The sequence below is a fragment of the Arvicanthis niloticus genome, chromosome 3 (assembly GCF_011762505.2).
Source record: "Arvicanthis niloticus isolate mArvNil1 chromosome 3, mArvNil1.pat.X, whole genome shotgun sequence".
Lineage (NCBI taxonomy): Eukaryota > Metazoa > Chordata > Mammalia > Rodentia > Muridae > Arvicanthis > Arvicanthis niloticus.
Window position 1 is genome coordinate 54469721 of NC_047660.1, and position 14609 is coordinate 54484329.

General features: G+C 38.9%; 1 protein-coding gene across 16 annotated transcripts in view; it reads left to right on the plus strand.

The window, feature by feature from the left end:
* Hmbox1 (homeobox containing 1) overlaps positions 1–14609 on the plus strand; it is a 133452-nt gene that overhangs the window by 58005 nt on the left and 60838 nt on the right. For all 16 annotated transcript variants that reach the window (XR_013109313.1, XM_076930848.1, XM_076930845.1 and 13 more), the window contains one exon: positions 18–103. Coding sequence is in view for 15 of the 16 variants with exons in the window: in XM_076930848.1 (XP_076786963.1) it covers positions 18–103 (86 nt within the window). In the remaining variant the exon portion in view is untranslated. The remainder of the gene's footprint in view (positions 1–17; positions 104–14609) is intronic.

The window sequence follows — 14609 nt, forward strand, 5'->3', positions numbered from 1 at the left end:
TCTTCTGTTTTTGTTAGGAGGGACAGCAGTGTGATAAAAGAGGAAATCAAAGCCTTTCTTGCCAATCGGAGGATTTCCCAAGCAGTTGTTGCACAGGTAACAGGTAAGAGCCGCAGAGCCCTTTATTCTAGAATCACATCTTGTCTCAGCCATCTTTGCAGATGTTGGAATATCACTTTCGTTTCTGTACTGCAGCCCTGTCAGCTTGGGCATGGTGACAGAAGCCTGGGGTTTAAACCAAGGCCTCTGGTGTCAGGGACATGCTCCAGTGAGCTTTTTAAAATCTTTTGTTAGTAAATTTTATAACATTATTATTAATAATAATAATCCCTATTTTGTAATTGAAAGGGGGATGTCATTTCCTTTTGATTATGGTAGAGCCTATGACACGTCATCAGCTGCTGTCTGTTTAATATTTTTAAAAGCTTCGTAGTTCTCTAAATTAAATTTAATAAAAAGTGGCTCGTGAGGATAAAGCAAGATGGGAGGGTTTTTCCTTTTTAGTTTTGGGGGTTTGTCATCATTAGGGCATTGTTGTTTGTTGTTTTTTTTTGTTTTGTTTTGTTTTGGTTTGGTTTTTTCCTTGGGACAGGGTTGCATGCAGTCCACCCTAGCCTCAAATTCACTCCATGGCTGAGAACAACCTTGAACTCCTGATCCTTTTGCAGCCATCTCCCAAGTGCTGGGATATGTGTACCACCATCGCCTACTGAAAGTTGTCTTTTGAGTGACCATTTCTGTATGTGAAAGCTTCCTCATTGCCCTCCTGAGAAGAGTCACCAGTGTCTTCTCTTTGTTCTCTATACCCATCCCATTCTCCACGCAGCCCAGACCTCACCCACATGTGGTGTGTATGTGTCATTCTCTACCCAGATCGAATCTTAAAAATGGAAGCCCTGAGTGAGTGCAGGTGTTTGACCACGGTGGTGTGTTCTTCTGTAGTCCATAAGCTCTTAGAGGAATCACAAGTTCCTTCCAGTACATTTCCACTTGCTGTGCTGTTACAAGGTCTACACTGACGGTTACAGTAATTGCCGCTGCCACCCCTTTTAGCATGCTGCAAATTTATACCTTTGGGTGTTTCAACCCCCTGCCTCAGTTTTTATAGTTTTGTGGTTACATGCTCGCATCTGAGCCGCAGTAGCTCTTCTAGCTCTGATGTTCCTTCAGTGGCCTAAACATTGGTACTTACTGAAGCGAATGTTAAGAGGGTACTCCTCATTAATACGATTAAAATTTTAACTTCAAAGCTAAAAGTATTAAATTTTATCCCTATACCTAATGTCAGCCAACCCTTTATGATACATATATGTACATACATGTGTATATATTTTACCAGTAATTTATTTTTATAAATGATGTCTTTGTTACATGTCTTTTAAACATGTCCTTTAATGTAGAAGTCTTACTGGTAAGGAAAGGTGTGACTTTAATTATTTAAGTCTTTATGTATTTGCCAGTAGGATGAGTGAGATAAATTATTTATCTTTAATAAACTAAGTTACATGTGTAATACACTATGAGAATAAATTTTGTAGGCTTTACTGAAACTCACAGTGTGGTAGGTTATGCCATGATGGGATGTTGTCCTTTGCATCTTTGCTTTAGCTTCTAAGAGTACAAGCAATATATGGTCTGATGTGCCAAATTGAGAGGGAAAGCCAGACATATCTGTGATGTGATAGAACAGAATTGCAAAGCTGATTTTGTTCAGAAGAGAATATTTCTGAGTGTTGAATATACTGAACCTTGAATCATTTTATACTTAAATTTGTTTTAGTGTGTACATGCATGCGTGCATGTATATATGTATGTATTGGGATGAGAGGGGTTTTTTTTGTTGTTGTTTTTGTTTTGTTTTGTTTTTTGTTTTTTCCTATTGTGTGTTCCAGGGATTAAAACTCAGGTCATAATCCTTGGCAGCAAACACCTTTACCCACTGAGCCATCTTGTCAGCCCAGGAAGTTCTTATAATGCATCCCCTATGCCCATTTTTTATTGTCATCTTCTATTATGTATATTCACGACTTAATTTAACTACTTTTAGTTTTGAGAGTCCTGCTCATTTGCATACTTCATGCATTCCTATGTACCACACCTCATTCTATTAGGATGCCATCTGGCATTAGCATAGTGACTCTCCTTAGGCTTAATCCTCACTTGGGTGATGCAGTTTCTTCAGAGGATCTGTCACTGTATGCATACTTGGAACATATCACACCCACCTGCCTGGTAGAGCTGGTTGAGGCATAAAGGAGCTGATTGGGTTTAGCTCAAACCACACATCAACAGGTACACCAAAGGACTGTTTCTGGGTTGTTTGCTTGTTCAACAATTACAATACATGTTTGTGATTAAGAAAGTTTCAGGTTGGTTGGTTTGTTTTATTTTGTTTTAATCTACAAAGCAAGAGAGTGAGGAAATTAAAAGCAGGCTAAGTTATTTTTTTATCTATTGGCTAACTTACCGAGTTGTGTTTGTCATGTATTATGAATTAGTCATAATTGTGCCCCACCCTGTCCAGCCAGGAAGCTAACAGAAAATGATTCTCATGTCTTAAAAGAACAATAAGTTAGTGATTGACCATTACCTAGGTGTACTTTTCTGTCATTCTGCAGCAGATGCTTTGAACATCATTTGAGTTCAACTCTAATATGTGAAATCAACCTTAAGATAAAAATCAGAACGGATGGTGCCTAACAACAGAAAAAGCTAAATAAAAAAGTGTAGCAAGGTGCCAAATTACAACACATGTGCTGTTCCAGAATCAAATGCAGAGGCTGCTTTTTATAGATCTGGAGGGCTTCTATAATAAGATAAACAAGAAGTGCAGGGGTGGGGTCTGTATAAATAATATCCTGCTGATAGGAGAAATGACAGTGTAAACAGGATATAATAACAGTGCCTGCTGAATTTCCAGCATGTTATTTGTAGATTCCGTCACAGTTGCAGCTGCTCCCACCATGGGTAGATTTTTACCTCTGCGAGAGGTCGGCCAAGATTCTAGCTTTTCACTAACAATGATAGGGTGGTGAGCATAGCCTTGGCTTTAGTAAGAAACACATGCATTTTATATTTACTGTCGGTAAAATGTTTCCTTAGGCTGCTCAAGCATTCCTAAAACTAACTAACTACACACACACACACACACACACACACACACACACACACACACACACACACACATAAATCATCATCATCATCATCTCTGGGAAAACTTGGGGACACTCAGAGTAAATGAATAAATAAATAGGCAAAGGTTGATGAATGCTTATCATCCAAAGAAATATACTAATTGACATTGTGTCTTCTGAAAAAAAAAATGAAGAAAAGTGTTAACATCTGAATTTAAAGAACTTTATTACAGTTGAATTGTTAGGGTACAATGGGAAACCAGCAGATACTGAGATTCTGTTCTTGCTGACATTCAATCATTGTGTGACCCACAGCCTCATTTTCCTTTAAGATGTGGGACTTTGACCAAATGATGGTTCTCTTAGTCCATGTAACAAAATGTCATAAACTGAGTTGAGTAGTGTAGTATACAAATATAGACATGTGATTCTCACAGTTCTAAGGCAGGTTCCATGTCTGGGGACCCTGTTTTTCTGGCTTATACATTCCGTATTTCTTCTTGCTGTGTCAGAGTCTTCCAGGCCCTTTAGGGTACTAATCCTATTCATGAAGGTCTGCCCCTGTGACCTGGGTAACCTCCCTCCCAAAGGTCCCCACATGTGAACATCACCATTTTAAAGACTAAGATCTCAAGAAAAGACTTAAGTGGGCATAGACATTCACACTATAGCAACTCTTTTTTTTTTTTTTTGCTAGTTGTCCAGTTCTAGTTTGCTTTTGACACTTGTATCTACTTGCATCTAATCTTTGTACTTTCAGCTGTATTCAGATCACTTCCCTTGTTACTTTTTTCTAAAATGGAGAGTGAAAATGTTATATATGCATCAGTTGCTTTGCAAAAAAAAAAAAAAAAAAAAAAAAAATAGTATTGCTGTCTTTCTTAATCAGAGAACTTTAGACCAGGTGGTATAAACCAACTAAGAAATCAGTTTAAAAACTAAACTTTATTTTTTAGAGCAGTGTTTGGTTCACAACAACATTAAACAGAAAGTTGAAAAACTTCCAAAATACCTCCTGGTCCATCATGCATACCCAGTCTCCTATATTGTCACCGTCCACAGTGGCACATTTGTTGCAGTCAGTGACCCTATTCTGATGTGTCATTGGGAACTAGCATTCCTAGTTGACAACAGGCTCCCTTTAGGTAGTGCACATGCAGTAGGGTCAAACAACATTCATCCACAATTACAGTGTGATCTCACAGCCCTCAAAAGTTTTCTGTGCTCTGCTTGTTGGTTCTTTGCGCTTCCCAATTCCTGCGACCATGGATCTTTGCCAAATGTCTTAGCATTGGAGTCAAAACATGATAACTTCCAGCTGGATTCTTTTAGTCACTAACTGCACTTAAGTTTCCTCTGTGTTGCTTGCTGCCTAGCTCGAGCACTCTTTTCTTTTTACTGCTGAGTAGTATCTCCTTGTCTGGATACTACACTTCTTCAGTTCCCTACCAGAGGATGTGTTACCTTCAAATTTATGAGGAAAATTGATATTAAAAAATAGAATTTATATCTAAATTAGAATAGCAGTGTTGCTAGAGTATATATCAGACTGGGATTATCCTGTTATAATAGTCAGAAATAATTCATTTGCTCATTTGACAAGGCTTTATCAGGATTTGACTGGCTTTAAGTAGGTATCCAGTTTGAAAGCTGTCTGCTCTCTGTCCTCACAATAAGCAGGCTTGTAGGTGGGCAGTCTGATGTCTCCAAAGTAAATGTTTGGAGCTGTAGTCCTCTTCTCAGAGGCTTTCCTTCTCTGTCTACAGGCTCCCTGTACCAGTGTTATTAGTGTTTTGTGTAGTGTATCTGGGCCTTCTTTTGGCTTACAGGCCCTAAGAACTGTGTTTTCTTCTGTCTTCTTCAAATTCTGGGCAAACTGTTTGCTTGTAGAGCCAGAACACAAGGGTATACCGTTATTTTTCCCTTCCTAGGAAGAAACACACCTCTTCCATGTGATGTCCATATTTTCTCACTCTGGTACAGAGAGTTCCTGAGGAGGTGTGTTTTAAACTAGCTCTCTGTAGTTACTATAATGTGTGTGTCCCTCTGGGCTTCTATAATCTCACATGCAGTACATAGGGTTGTAAGTTTCCATGTGAAAGTTAGGTTGGTTGCCAACCTTACATTGAGAACCATGTCTCCTACTTGAACTTGAACTTAAAGCAGAACCCACATTAAACAGATTCATATACCCAGAATGCTTGCCAGTGATGGCTGAGGACGATACACAGGTGTGCTGTCCAGTCCAGACTCAGCAAGTCTCCATTCTCTTTCTTTCACCACCTAAGATTGAAAAAGCAGCAAATAACCTTGTACCTGAAATGCAGTGTCCCCTGTCAGATATATTGTTCTCACCAGAACATAATCTGCTCTTTCTTAATATTAGGAAATAGTAAAATGAAGTGGCAGGGTGGACCAGTGATGGCTCAGGGCAGAGGCTGTAGTTCCCCAAGCCTGCTGACTTGGAGTTCCATCTTTGGAGCTCACTTGACAGAAGGGAAGAGCTGGCTCCTCAAAGTTGTCCTCTGACTTCCACATGCATGCTGTGGTATGTACCTCACATACACATGAAGTAAAGAAACATGTAATTTTTTCTTTAAAGCTAGGCCTGGTCACATACCCATAATCCCAGCACTAAGAAGGTAGGGAGGCTTGGTATCAAGAATTCAGAGTTATCCTTGGTTGAACTCAAGATCAGCATGAGCTCTGTGATGTCAGGCCATAACAAACAAAAAATACTTGAAGGGATGTCCTAGGAAGAGAGTCAGGAGGCACTTCCTGTGAGATGGTAGCGAATCTAAGGCTGAGTGGTAGCCCGTGGGACTGTCTCTAGGTCTGTGGGGCACATGTGTGGACAGTGTCCTGCTTTTGAATATGTTCACTTTAAAGTGCTTATATATCTAAAGTAACATTGCTATAGACTTGTTGCTATCATTTATGAGAAATTCTTAGAAACCATCATTTTTTAATTCTGTATTTAAAAGACAGGGAGTTTTCAATATCATCCTGGGTGGCCTGGTATTCACTGTGTAGCTCAGCATGTCCTCAACCCCAGATCTTCCTTCCTCAACCTTCTAAATGATGTAACTTTATAGTGCTACTGTGGTATTTTGTAAAGCAATTTTTTTAATTTAATGTTTTGAGTTTGAATCCTTTTAAAAACTAAAATATCCTATTTTCTTAAAGGTATTTGTTTTCTTTTGACAGCTTTTTAAACAGAAAGATTGCCTTTTGCATTTCTTTCACTACTTAGATTACTTTTGAAGGCAGTTAACATTAGTGTGCCATGATTTTTCCAGGAGATACCATGTCTGTGAAATATTTGGGTATAAATATTAGACTAATAGCTCTTAAATTTTATTGATCTCTGTATTCAGGCTCTGGTTTGGCCTTGTCATTGGGCAAATGGCTGAGTTCTAGAGCCAGTTCTGCTAGGTACTGGCATGCACACTCTAGGCCAAACCTTCTTTTAAAGGGTTTTTATTTTTAGCTGTAATTGATGTGACACTTACCAAGTGCTAGATGCTATGCTAACTGCTTTATATAATTGAGAAACAGGCGTAAAGTTCCACAGTTACAGATTAAAAAAAAAAAAAAAAAAAAAACAAGTCGAGGACCTGGCTGGATTACATATCCTGCAGCTCTTGTTCATTATAGTCAGGTCAGTGTGGAGAGAGTGGATGTAGAGGGCCAAGGATATAATTAGAGCTGTGCAGGGCCTGGGTTCAGAATTAGCTTCATGTAGTCAATTAACTGCTTTCTAGAGCAAGGCTTCTCCGAGTAATTTATCCAATTCCATACCCAGGAAAGGGATGAGCCACGGTTTTGAATCTTGGCTCTGCTTAATTCTCACCAACATTCAGTGCCTACTTATGGAGCTAGGCTATTCAAGACTAAATATGTTAACCACATTTTTAATAGTCCTTAATATATAACATGACCTTGTAGAAAGAATAAATTTAAAAATATATTATCCAACCTGTATTTTTAATTTTTCAAACCTTATTTTTAATGATAGTTCTAAATGCTTTAGCCTCTTTTGTAGCTCACCACCCACCAGAGGTAGTGGGAAAGAAAGGATATGGGGGAAGTGGACCTTTTTAGAAAGGTTCTTTGGAGCACACCATCTGGAGATCAGCAGTTCAGTTCACAGGTCAGCAGGCGGCAGCAGCTCAATTCACTCACAAACACTTCACGGATATACCAGCAGCCCAGTTTGGTAGAATCGGGTTAACAACGGTGGTGTCACAACCTACCAGAGACAGCCAGGCTTCAGCCTCAGCTTGAGTCAGCAGCAAGGACCCCGAGGGATGCCAGAAGTTCTCTGCTGTGCCTCTCTTAGGGAAGACATGAGACCAACAAGCATCTTACAGCTAGCTCTATTAGGCAAGGCTAGCTCGATCTCTGTCATTCTGTCAAACATCATGTGTCCTCCATATCCCTCAGCACGTGTCTTGACTCAGCACATGCATCCGATCAGCCTTAGTCCACAGAGTCCTGAAAACTGGAGCTCAACTCTGCAGTGTAAGACAGACCAGTACATGGGTGTTGTTAGCAAAGAATCTTTCATCACCTGTCCTTTCACATGTTTGCTTTAGCAGAACATCCTCTCTCCTGTTTCTGCTTCAGTGAAATGTTCCTTCATGAGTTTGTCTTAGTCTTTCACCTGTGTCCACTTCAGGAAAACACTCTTACTCCTTCACTGGTTTGCCCCAGCAAAACCCCATCCAACACATCAAAGAACCCTTGAGTTTCCACTTCACCCACCCACCCCCTTTTTGATGGAGGCTTCACTATTACCAGGGCTGGATTTGAGCTACTATGCAAAGGCTCTAGGTATGTGCTCTCCCTCCTGCATGAAGTTAATTTTCTATGTTAGAGAATTATATTCCTGAGGTATGGATTTCAGAGGAGGGTATGGTATTAAAGCTCTTTTCCTTCTGTCATTTTTGCTGTTGTCTTTCCCAGAACAGATAAATACTATTTTCTTTAGAGATATTTTATAGATTTATAAGTAAATAAGAATATGTGTAAATCTTTTCTTTTTTTGTACCAACTGGTGACATGCCATACACACGCACACGCACGTATGTGTGCTAGCTGTCTTTGTTTTTAACTTGGAAATTATCCTGTATTAGTATGTAAAGAATATTATCACATTTATTAAGCAAAAGCTGTGGTATACCATCTTCTAGATAGCCTAATTTCAACCAGCTATTAACATTTACTATTTTGATGATTTTTCCTACATTTTCAATATAGTAAATGTTAATTAAACACTTACTTAATACATTGACTATAATGTCCATGTATCATACAAGATAAGGTTTCTACTTAGACACACACACAAGCACACACGCGCACACACACACACACACACACACACACACACACACACACACATGCACGCACGCACGCGCGGGAGTAACTCATCAGGTCCTTAATGCATGCTAGACCAGTGCTGTTCCCCAGAGCTATGGCAGTTCCAGTCTATAACTGATTTACTTTATTTTTTAAAATACAACTCTTGTATTAGTAACATTTTTTCTTTTAAGTCCTCTAGTTTTAACCATGTAATTTATCTTTCAGGAGTTTATCCTATAGAAACACTTTGTTACATCTTGAAGGATGACTGTATAGTAATGTTTAAGTGTATGTGCTATGGTAGCATACAGCTGTGAATAACCTGTGTCCGTCAGACGGAAGCTGTTAGGTAAATTATGATTTGTTTGCATTATGTGTTACTGTCAGTCCAGAAATGAATAATACAACTTTGTTTTAAGCAGAGTGAATAAGAGAGTTAGCTGGATGGTATGGGTAAAAAATGACTTATTCTTTTTCTTTTTTAAGTTATATGACATGCCTGAGTTTTATGTTTTAGAAAATAAAACCCAGACCCAATTTTTAAAATATACACACTATTACAAATTTAAAAAGAGTATGTCCTAGCAAGATTCAGTCTAAATCACAGCTTGCTTATATACTGCCTGGTATCAGAATCATTGTGATTATTTGCATTTGCGCTGCCCAGGGAGTGGGAAGATTAGAAGGTGTGTCCCTGTTGGAGTAGGTGTAGCCTTGTGGGTTGTAGGTATGTCACTGTGGGCGTGGGCTTTAAGACCCTCATCCTAGCTTTCTGGAAGTGAGTATTCTGCTAGCAGCCTTCAGATGAAGATAAAGAACTCCCAGCTACTCCTACACCATGCCTGCCTGGATGCTGCCATGTTCCCACCTTGATGATAATGGACTGAATCCCTGAACCTGTAAGCCACCCCCAATTAAATGTCCTTATAAGAATTGCCTTAGTTATGGTGTCTGCTCACAGCATTAAAACCCTAACTAAGACAATCACATTAAGATTTGTGGGGTTTTGGGTAGTCAATACTAGCTTGGTCAGATGTTTTGTTACTGGTTTTCTTATATATTGTTGTAGACTAGTACAGAATGTTACTTTAGTTGACTTTCATTTATTGAGTGAATTTTATTCTCCCAACTTAAATCCCACTTAGTTGTGGTACAATGTTTTTGATATGTGGTTGGATTCAGTTTTCTGGTATTTTGTTGAGGATTTTTACATAGGCATTCGGATGGGATATCAAGCCACCATCCACTTTGCTCTTAGTACCTTCATCTGATCTGCTTGTGGGCAGCACCGCTTTCATGGATCAAGTTGGGAGTCATTGGTAGTTTAGTTTTTTTCCTCTAGAATTTTGTTTGCTTCATCTTGATTACAGATTTGATTGACACACCACTGTTCACAGAATTTCCTTATGATTCGTTTTATGCCTGCAGAGATGAGCCCCACCCTCACTAGTGCTTTAATAACGAGTTCTTTTTCTTTTGGTTAGTGTATCTAGTTGAAGGGGTACTTGCAACTGTCAAAGCACTGCCTTGGTCTCTTCATTGTGAAACTTTATGATATGTATTTCTTTCTAACATCTCAAAATTATTTTATAATTTCTTCCTTGACTCATTGGTTCGAAAAGTATTGTTTAATTTCTGTGTGTTGTTGGGCTTCCCGGGGTTTTTTTCTTCTGTTTCCTTTTTCACATTTAACTCAGGATCTTCTGCATCTAGGCATGCACTCCACCACTGCTGCTTCCAGATACACTGATCCCACTGCCGCTTGAGAAATAATCTGTCACTTCCTTCTGGAAATAGTGTCACCTTTTCTGGAGACTGTTCCATGTACACTCCCTGTAGTTTGAGGACTGAGGGACGTGTCCTTCTCTACAGTGGAGCAAATGTCACCTTGGTAAACATTTGAGAGTGACATGTTTTCTGCATGTGCTGGGTGGAATGTTTGCTAAGCTTTGTTTCCTGTGCATGTGTTGTTTCCTTATTGCTCTTTAACCTTTTTATTTCTGGAAAGTGGGGTACCTACAAATCTTACTTGTTTCTCCCCTCAGTTCTCATCAGGCTTTTGTTGTGTGGATTTTGAGGTTCTGTTAGATGTGTTTATGTGTTTTTAATTATATCTTCCTTATTCATTGACTGTGTGTTTATGCTCAACACAGAGTCTTGCTATGTATGTGTAGTCCAGGCTTTTTGTAGTATCAAGTTTTTTTTTTATTACAGTTTATTTTGTCTAGTGGTGGCTGCTGTCTGCGTTATCTGCCTTTTCCAATTTTTCTTTCAACATATTTGTCTTTGAATATATTCCTTATAAATGGAATACAGTTGAATATATACTGTTTTTTTCTTCTCTCATAATACAATACTTCGCAACTGCAGCTTCCCCTCCCATCATTCCTCCCATTCCCTTGAACCTTCCCTTTACCCCAAATTTACCTCCATACCCATCTCTCCCCAGGAAAGAGTAAGCCTCTGAGGGACATCAACTGAACACAGCACAAAATATAAGACCAGGCACAAACCTAGGTGAACAAGGCAACCCAGTAGGAGAAAGGGGGTTCTAAGATCAGGCAAAATAGTCAGGGACATCCTCTACTCACATTGTCAGGAGTTCCCCCCCCCCCCAAAAAAAAAAAAAAAAAAAAAAACAAAAAACACCAAGCTAACAACCATAACATAAATGGAGAAGACATAGTACAGACCCATGCAGGTTTCACAGTTGCCAAGTCTGTTCATTCTGTGGGGTTATCTTCTCCCTGTGCTCTTGACCCCTCTGGCTCTCACAATTTCTTTGCCCATTCTTCTACTGGGTTCCCTGAGCTCTAAGAGGAGGGACCTAATGGAGAACTCCAACCAGGGCTCTTTCTTCACCTAATATCTTTGTGGATCTCCCTTCAGCTAATGATGACTGGACTAGGCACCACGCTATCAGTATAGCAGAGCATCATTAGGGATCATTTCATAGACAGCACCATACCCCCATTGCATTTGGTTCTACTCTACATCTCTGGGTTATCCAGCTTCTGGTTCCTGGTTATCCAGGCAATGTCAGGCTTGGGCTCCCTCTTGTGGCATGGGCCTCAAATTAGACCAGTCATCGGTTGGACACGCCTAAGTGTTCTGCTCTGTCACTGCCCTAGCACATTTTGTGGGCAGGCTAGATTGTAGGTTGAAGGTTTTGTGGCTTAGGTTGGTGTCCCAGCCCCATCACTGGAAGCCTTGCCTGGTTACAGAAGATGTCCAGGCTCCATGTCCTCCATTAGTAGGAGTCCTTGTCAGAGTCCCCCTTGTAGATTGCAGAGGGTTTCAATTGCACTAGGTTTCCACATCACCCCGAAGATGCCTTCCTTTTCCAGTTGTCTCTCCTAGTCCTCTCTTCCTCTACCCTCACACCTGATCCCTCCTATTCCCATTCTGACTTTCCCCCAGTCCACCTGCAAAATCTATTCTATTTTTTCTTCCCAGGAGATCCATATTTCCCCCTTGAGCCCTCCCTGTTCCTTAGCCTCTCTGGGTCTATAGATTGTAGCATGATTATCAATGACTTACAAGTAAGTACACCCCATGTTCATCTTTTGGGATCTAAGTTACCTCACTCAGGATGATGTCTTCTAGTTCCATCCATTTGCCCGTAAATTTCATGTTTCCTTTTTTCTTTATTCATTCTTCAGTTTAGAAACATCTACGCTGTTTCCAATTTCTGGCTTTTATGAATAAACCCACTGTGAACACAGTTGAGCAAGTGTCCTTGTGGTATGATAGAGTATCCTTTGGGTAAATGCCCAAAAGTGGCATAGCTGGATCTTGAAGTAGATTGATTCCCATTTTCTTGAGGAACTAGCACACCGATTTCCATAGTGGCTTTACAAATTTGCACTTCACCAGCAATGGAGTAGTGTTCCCCTTGCTTCACTTCCTTGCCAGCATGAACTGTCGCTTTTGTTATTGATCTTAGCCATTCTAACAAGTGTAAGATGGAATCTCAAAGTAGTTTTGATTTGCATTTTCCAGATGGCTAAGGATGTTGAACATTTCTTTTAAGCCGTTTTCAGCCATTTGTGATTCCTTTATTGAGAATTCTTTGTTAAGATCTGTACCCATTTTTTTAATTGGATTGTTTGGTTTGTTGATGTCTAGTTTCCAGAGTTCTTTTTGGTTGGTTTTGTTTTGTTCTTCAGACAGGGTTTCTCTGTGTAGCCCTGACTGTCCTGGAATTCACTCCATAGCAGGGGCTGGCTTCAAACTCCGAGATCCTCCTGTTTGTACCTCAAAAGGGCTAGAATTAAAGACGTATACCACCACTGCCAGCTGAGTTATTTATAATTTTGGATATTAGCCTTTTATCGGATGTGGAGTTGGTGAAAATCTTTTCCCTTTCTGTAGGCTGCCATTTTGTCCTATTGATGGCGTCCTTTAGTCTTACAGAAGGTTTTCAGTTTCATGAGGTCCCATTTATTAATTGTGGATCTTCATGCCTGTGTTATTCGTATTCTGTTTAGGAAGTTGTCTCCTGTGCCAGTGTGTTCAAAGCTATTGTTCCCCACTTTTCTCTTGTATCAGGTTCAGTGTACCTAGTATTATGTTTGATTCACTTGGACTTGAATTTTGAGCAGGGTGATAAACAATGATTTTATCTGCATTCTTCTATAGTCAACATCCAGTTATACCAACACTGTTTGTTAAAGATGTTATCTTTTTTCCGCTTTGTATTTCTGGCTCCTTTATCAAAAATTGGGTGTCCATAGGTATATCTTGGTCTTCTATTCGATTCCATTGATCGATGTGACTATTTTTATGCCAGTACCATTTGGTTTCTATTACTATACCTCTGTAATAACGGCTTGAAATCAGGGATGGTGATATAACCAGAAGTTCTTTTATTGTTCAGGATTGTTTTAATCCTTGGCCTTTTGTTTTTCCATATGAAGTTGAGAATTGTCCTTTTAAAGTCTGTAAAGAAGTGTGTTGGAATTTTGATAGGGATTGTGTATAATCTGTTGATTGCTTTTGGTAGGATGGCGATTTTTACTATGTTAATTCTTCTGAACATGGGGGATTTTTTCATCTTCTGATACCTTCCTCAATTTCTTTCTTCAAAGGCTTAAAGTTTTTATCATACAAGTTTTTCATTTGATTGGATAGGGGTTACCTCAAGGTATTTTATATTACTTGTAGCTGTTGTGAAGGGTGTTGTTTCTTTGATTTCTTTTTCAGTCCATTTGTTTGCTTGTTTATTTAATTTTGTATCCAGCCACTTTACTGAAGGTGTTTATCAGCTGTAGGAGTTCCCTGGTAGAATTATTCAGGTCTTTTATTGTATGTATACTATCACATCATCTGCAAATAACAATATTTTTACTTCTTCCTTTCTGATTTGTATTCCTTGACCTCCTTTGGTGGTTCTAATGCTCTCTCTAGAACTTCAAGTACTATACTGAATAGATATGGAGAAAGTAGACAGACTTGTCCCTATTTTAGTTGAATTGTTTTTAGTTTCTCTCCATTTAATTTGATGTTGTCTATGGGCTTGCTATAATTCCCTTTATTATATTTATGTATGTACCTTGTCTCCCTTATCTCTCCAAGAAGGAATATTGGATTTTGTCAAAGGTTTTTTTCAACATCTAATAAGATGGTCATGTGTTTTGTTTTGTTTTTTTTTTCTTTCAGTTTATATAGTAAGTTACAATGACTGATTTTTCTTATGTTAAACCATCTTTGATTCTCTGGGATAAAGTCTAATTGATCATGGTAGATAATCTTTTTGATGTGTTCTTAGATTTGGTTTGAGAGTATTTTATTGAGGTTTTTGTTGTTGCTTGCATCTATGTTCATAAGGGAAACAGGTCTGTAATTCTCTTTCTTAGTTGAATCTTTATGTGATTTGGATTTTTCAATTTTGTAGAGTATAGGTTTTTAAAGTATAACCTTGTAATTCCTTGGATTTCCTTGATGTCTGTTGACATGTTCTACTTTTTGTTTCTCATTTTGTTAATTTGGATATTTTCTTCATGTCTTTTAGTTAGTTTGGATACTGAACAGTTTGTCTTGTTGATTTTTGGAAAAACAAAAACAAATCAAAAACCAACTTACTGTCTTTTTGTATTGTTCTCTGTTTCT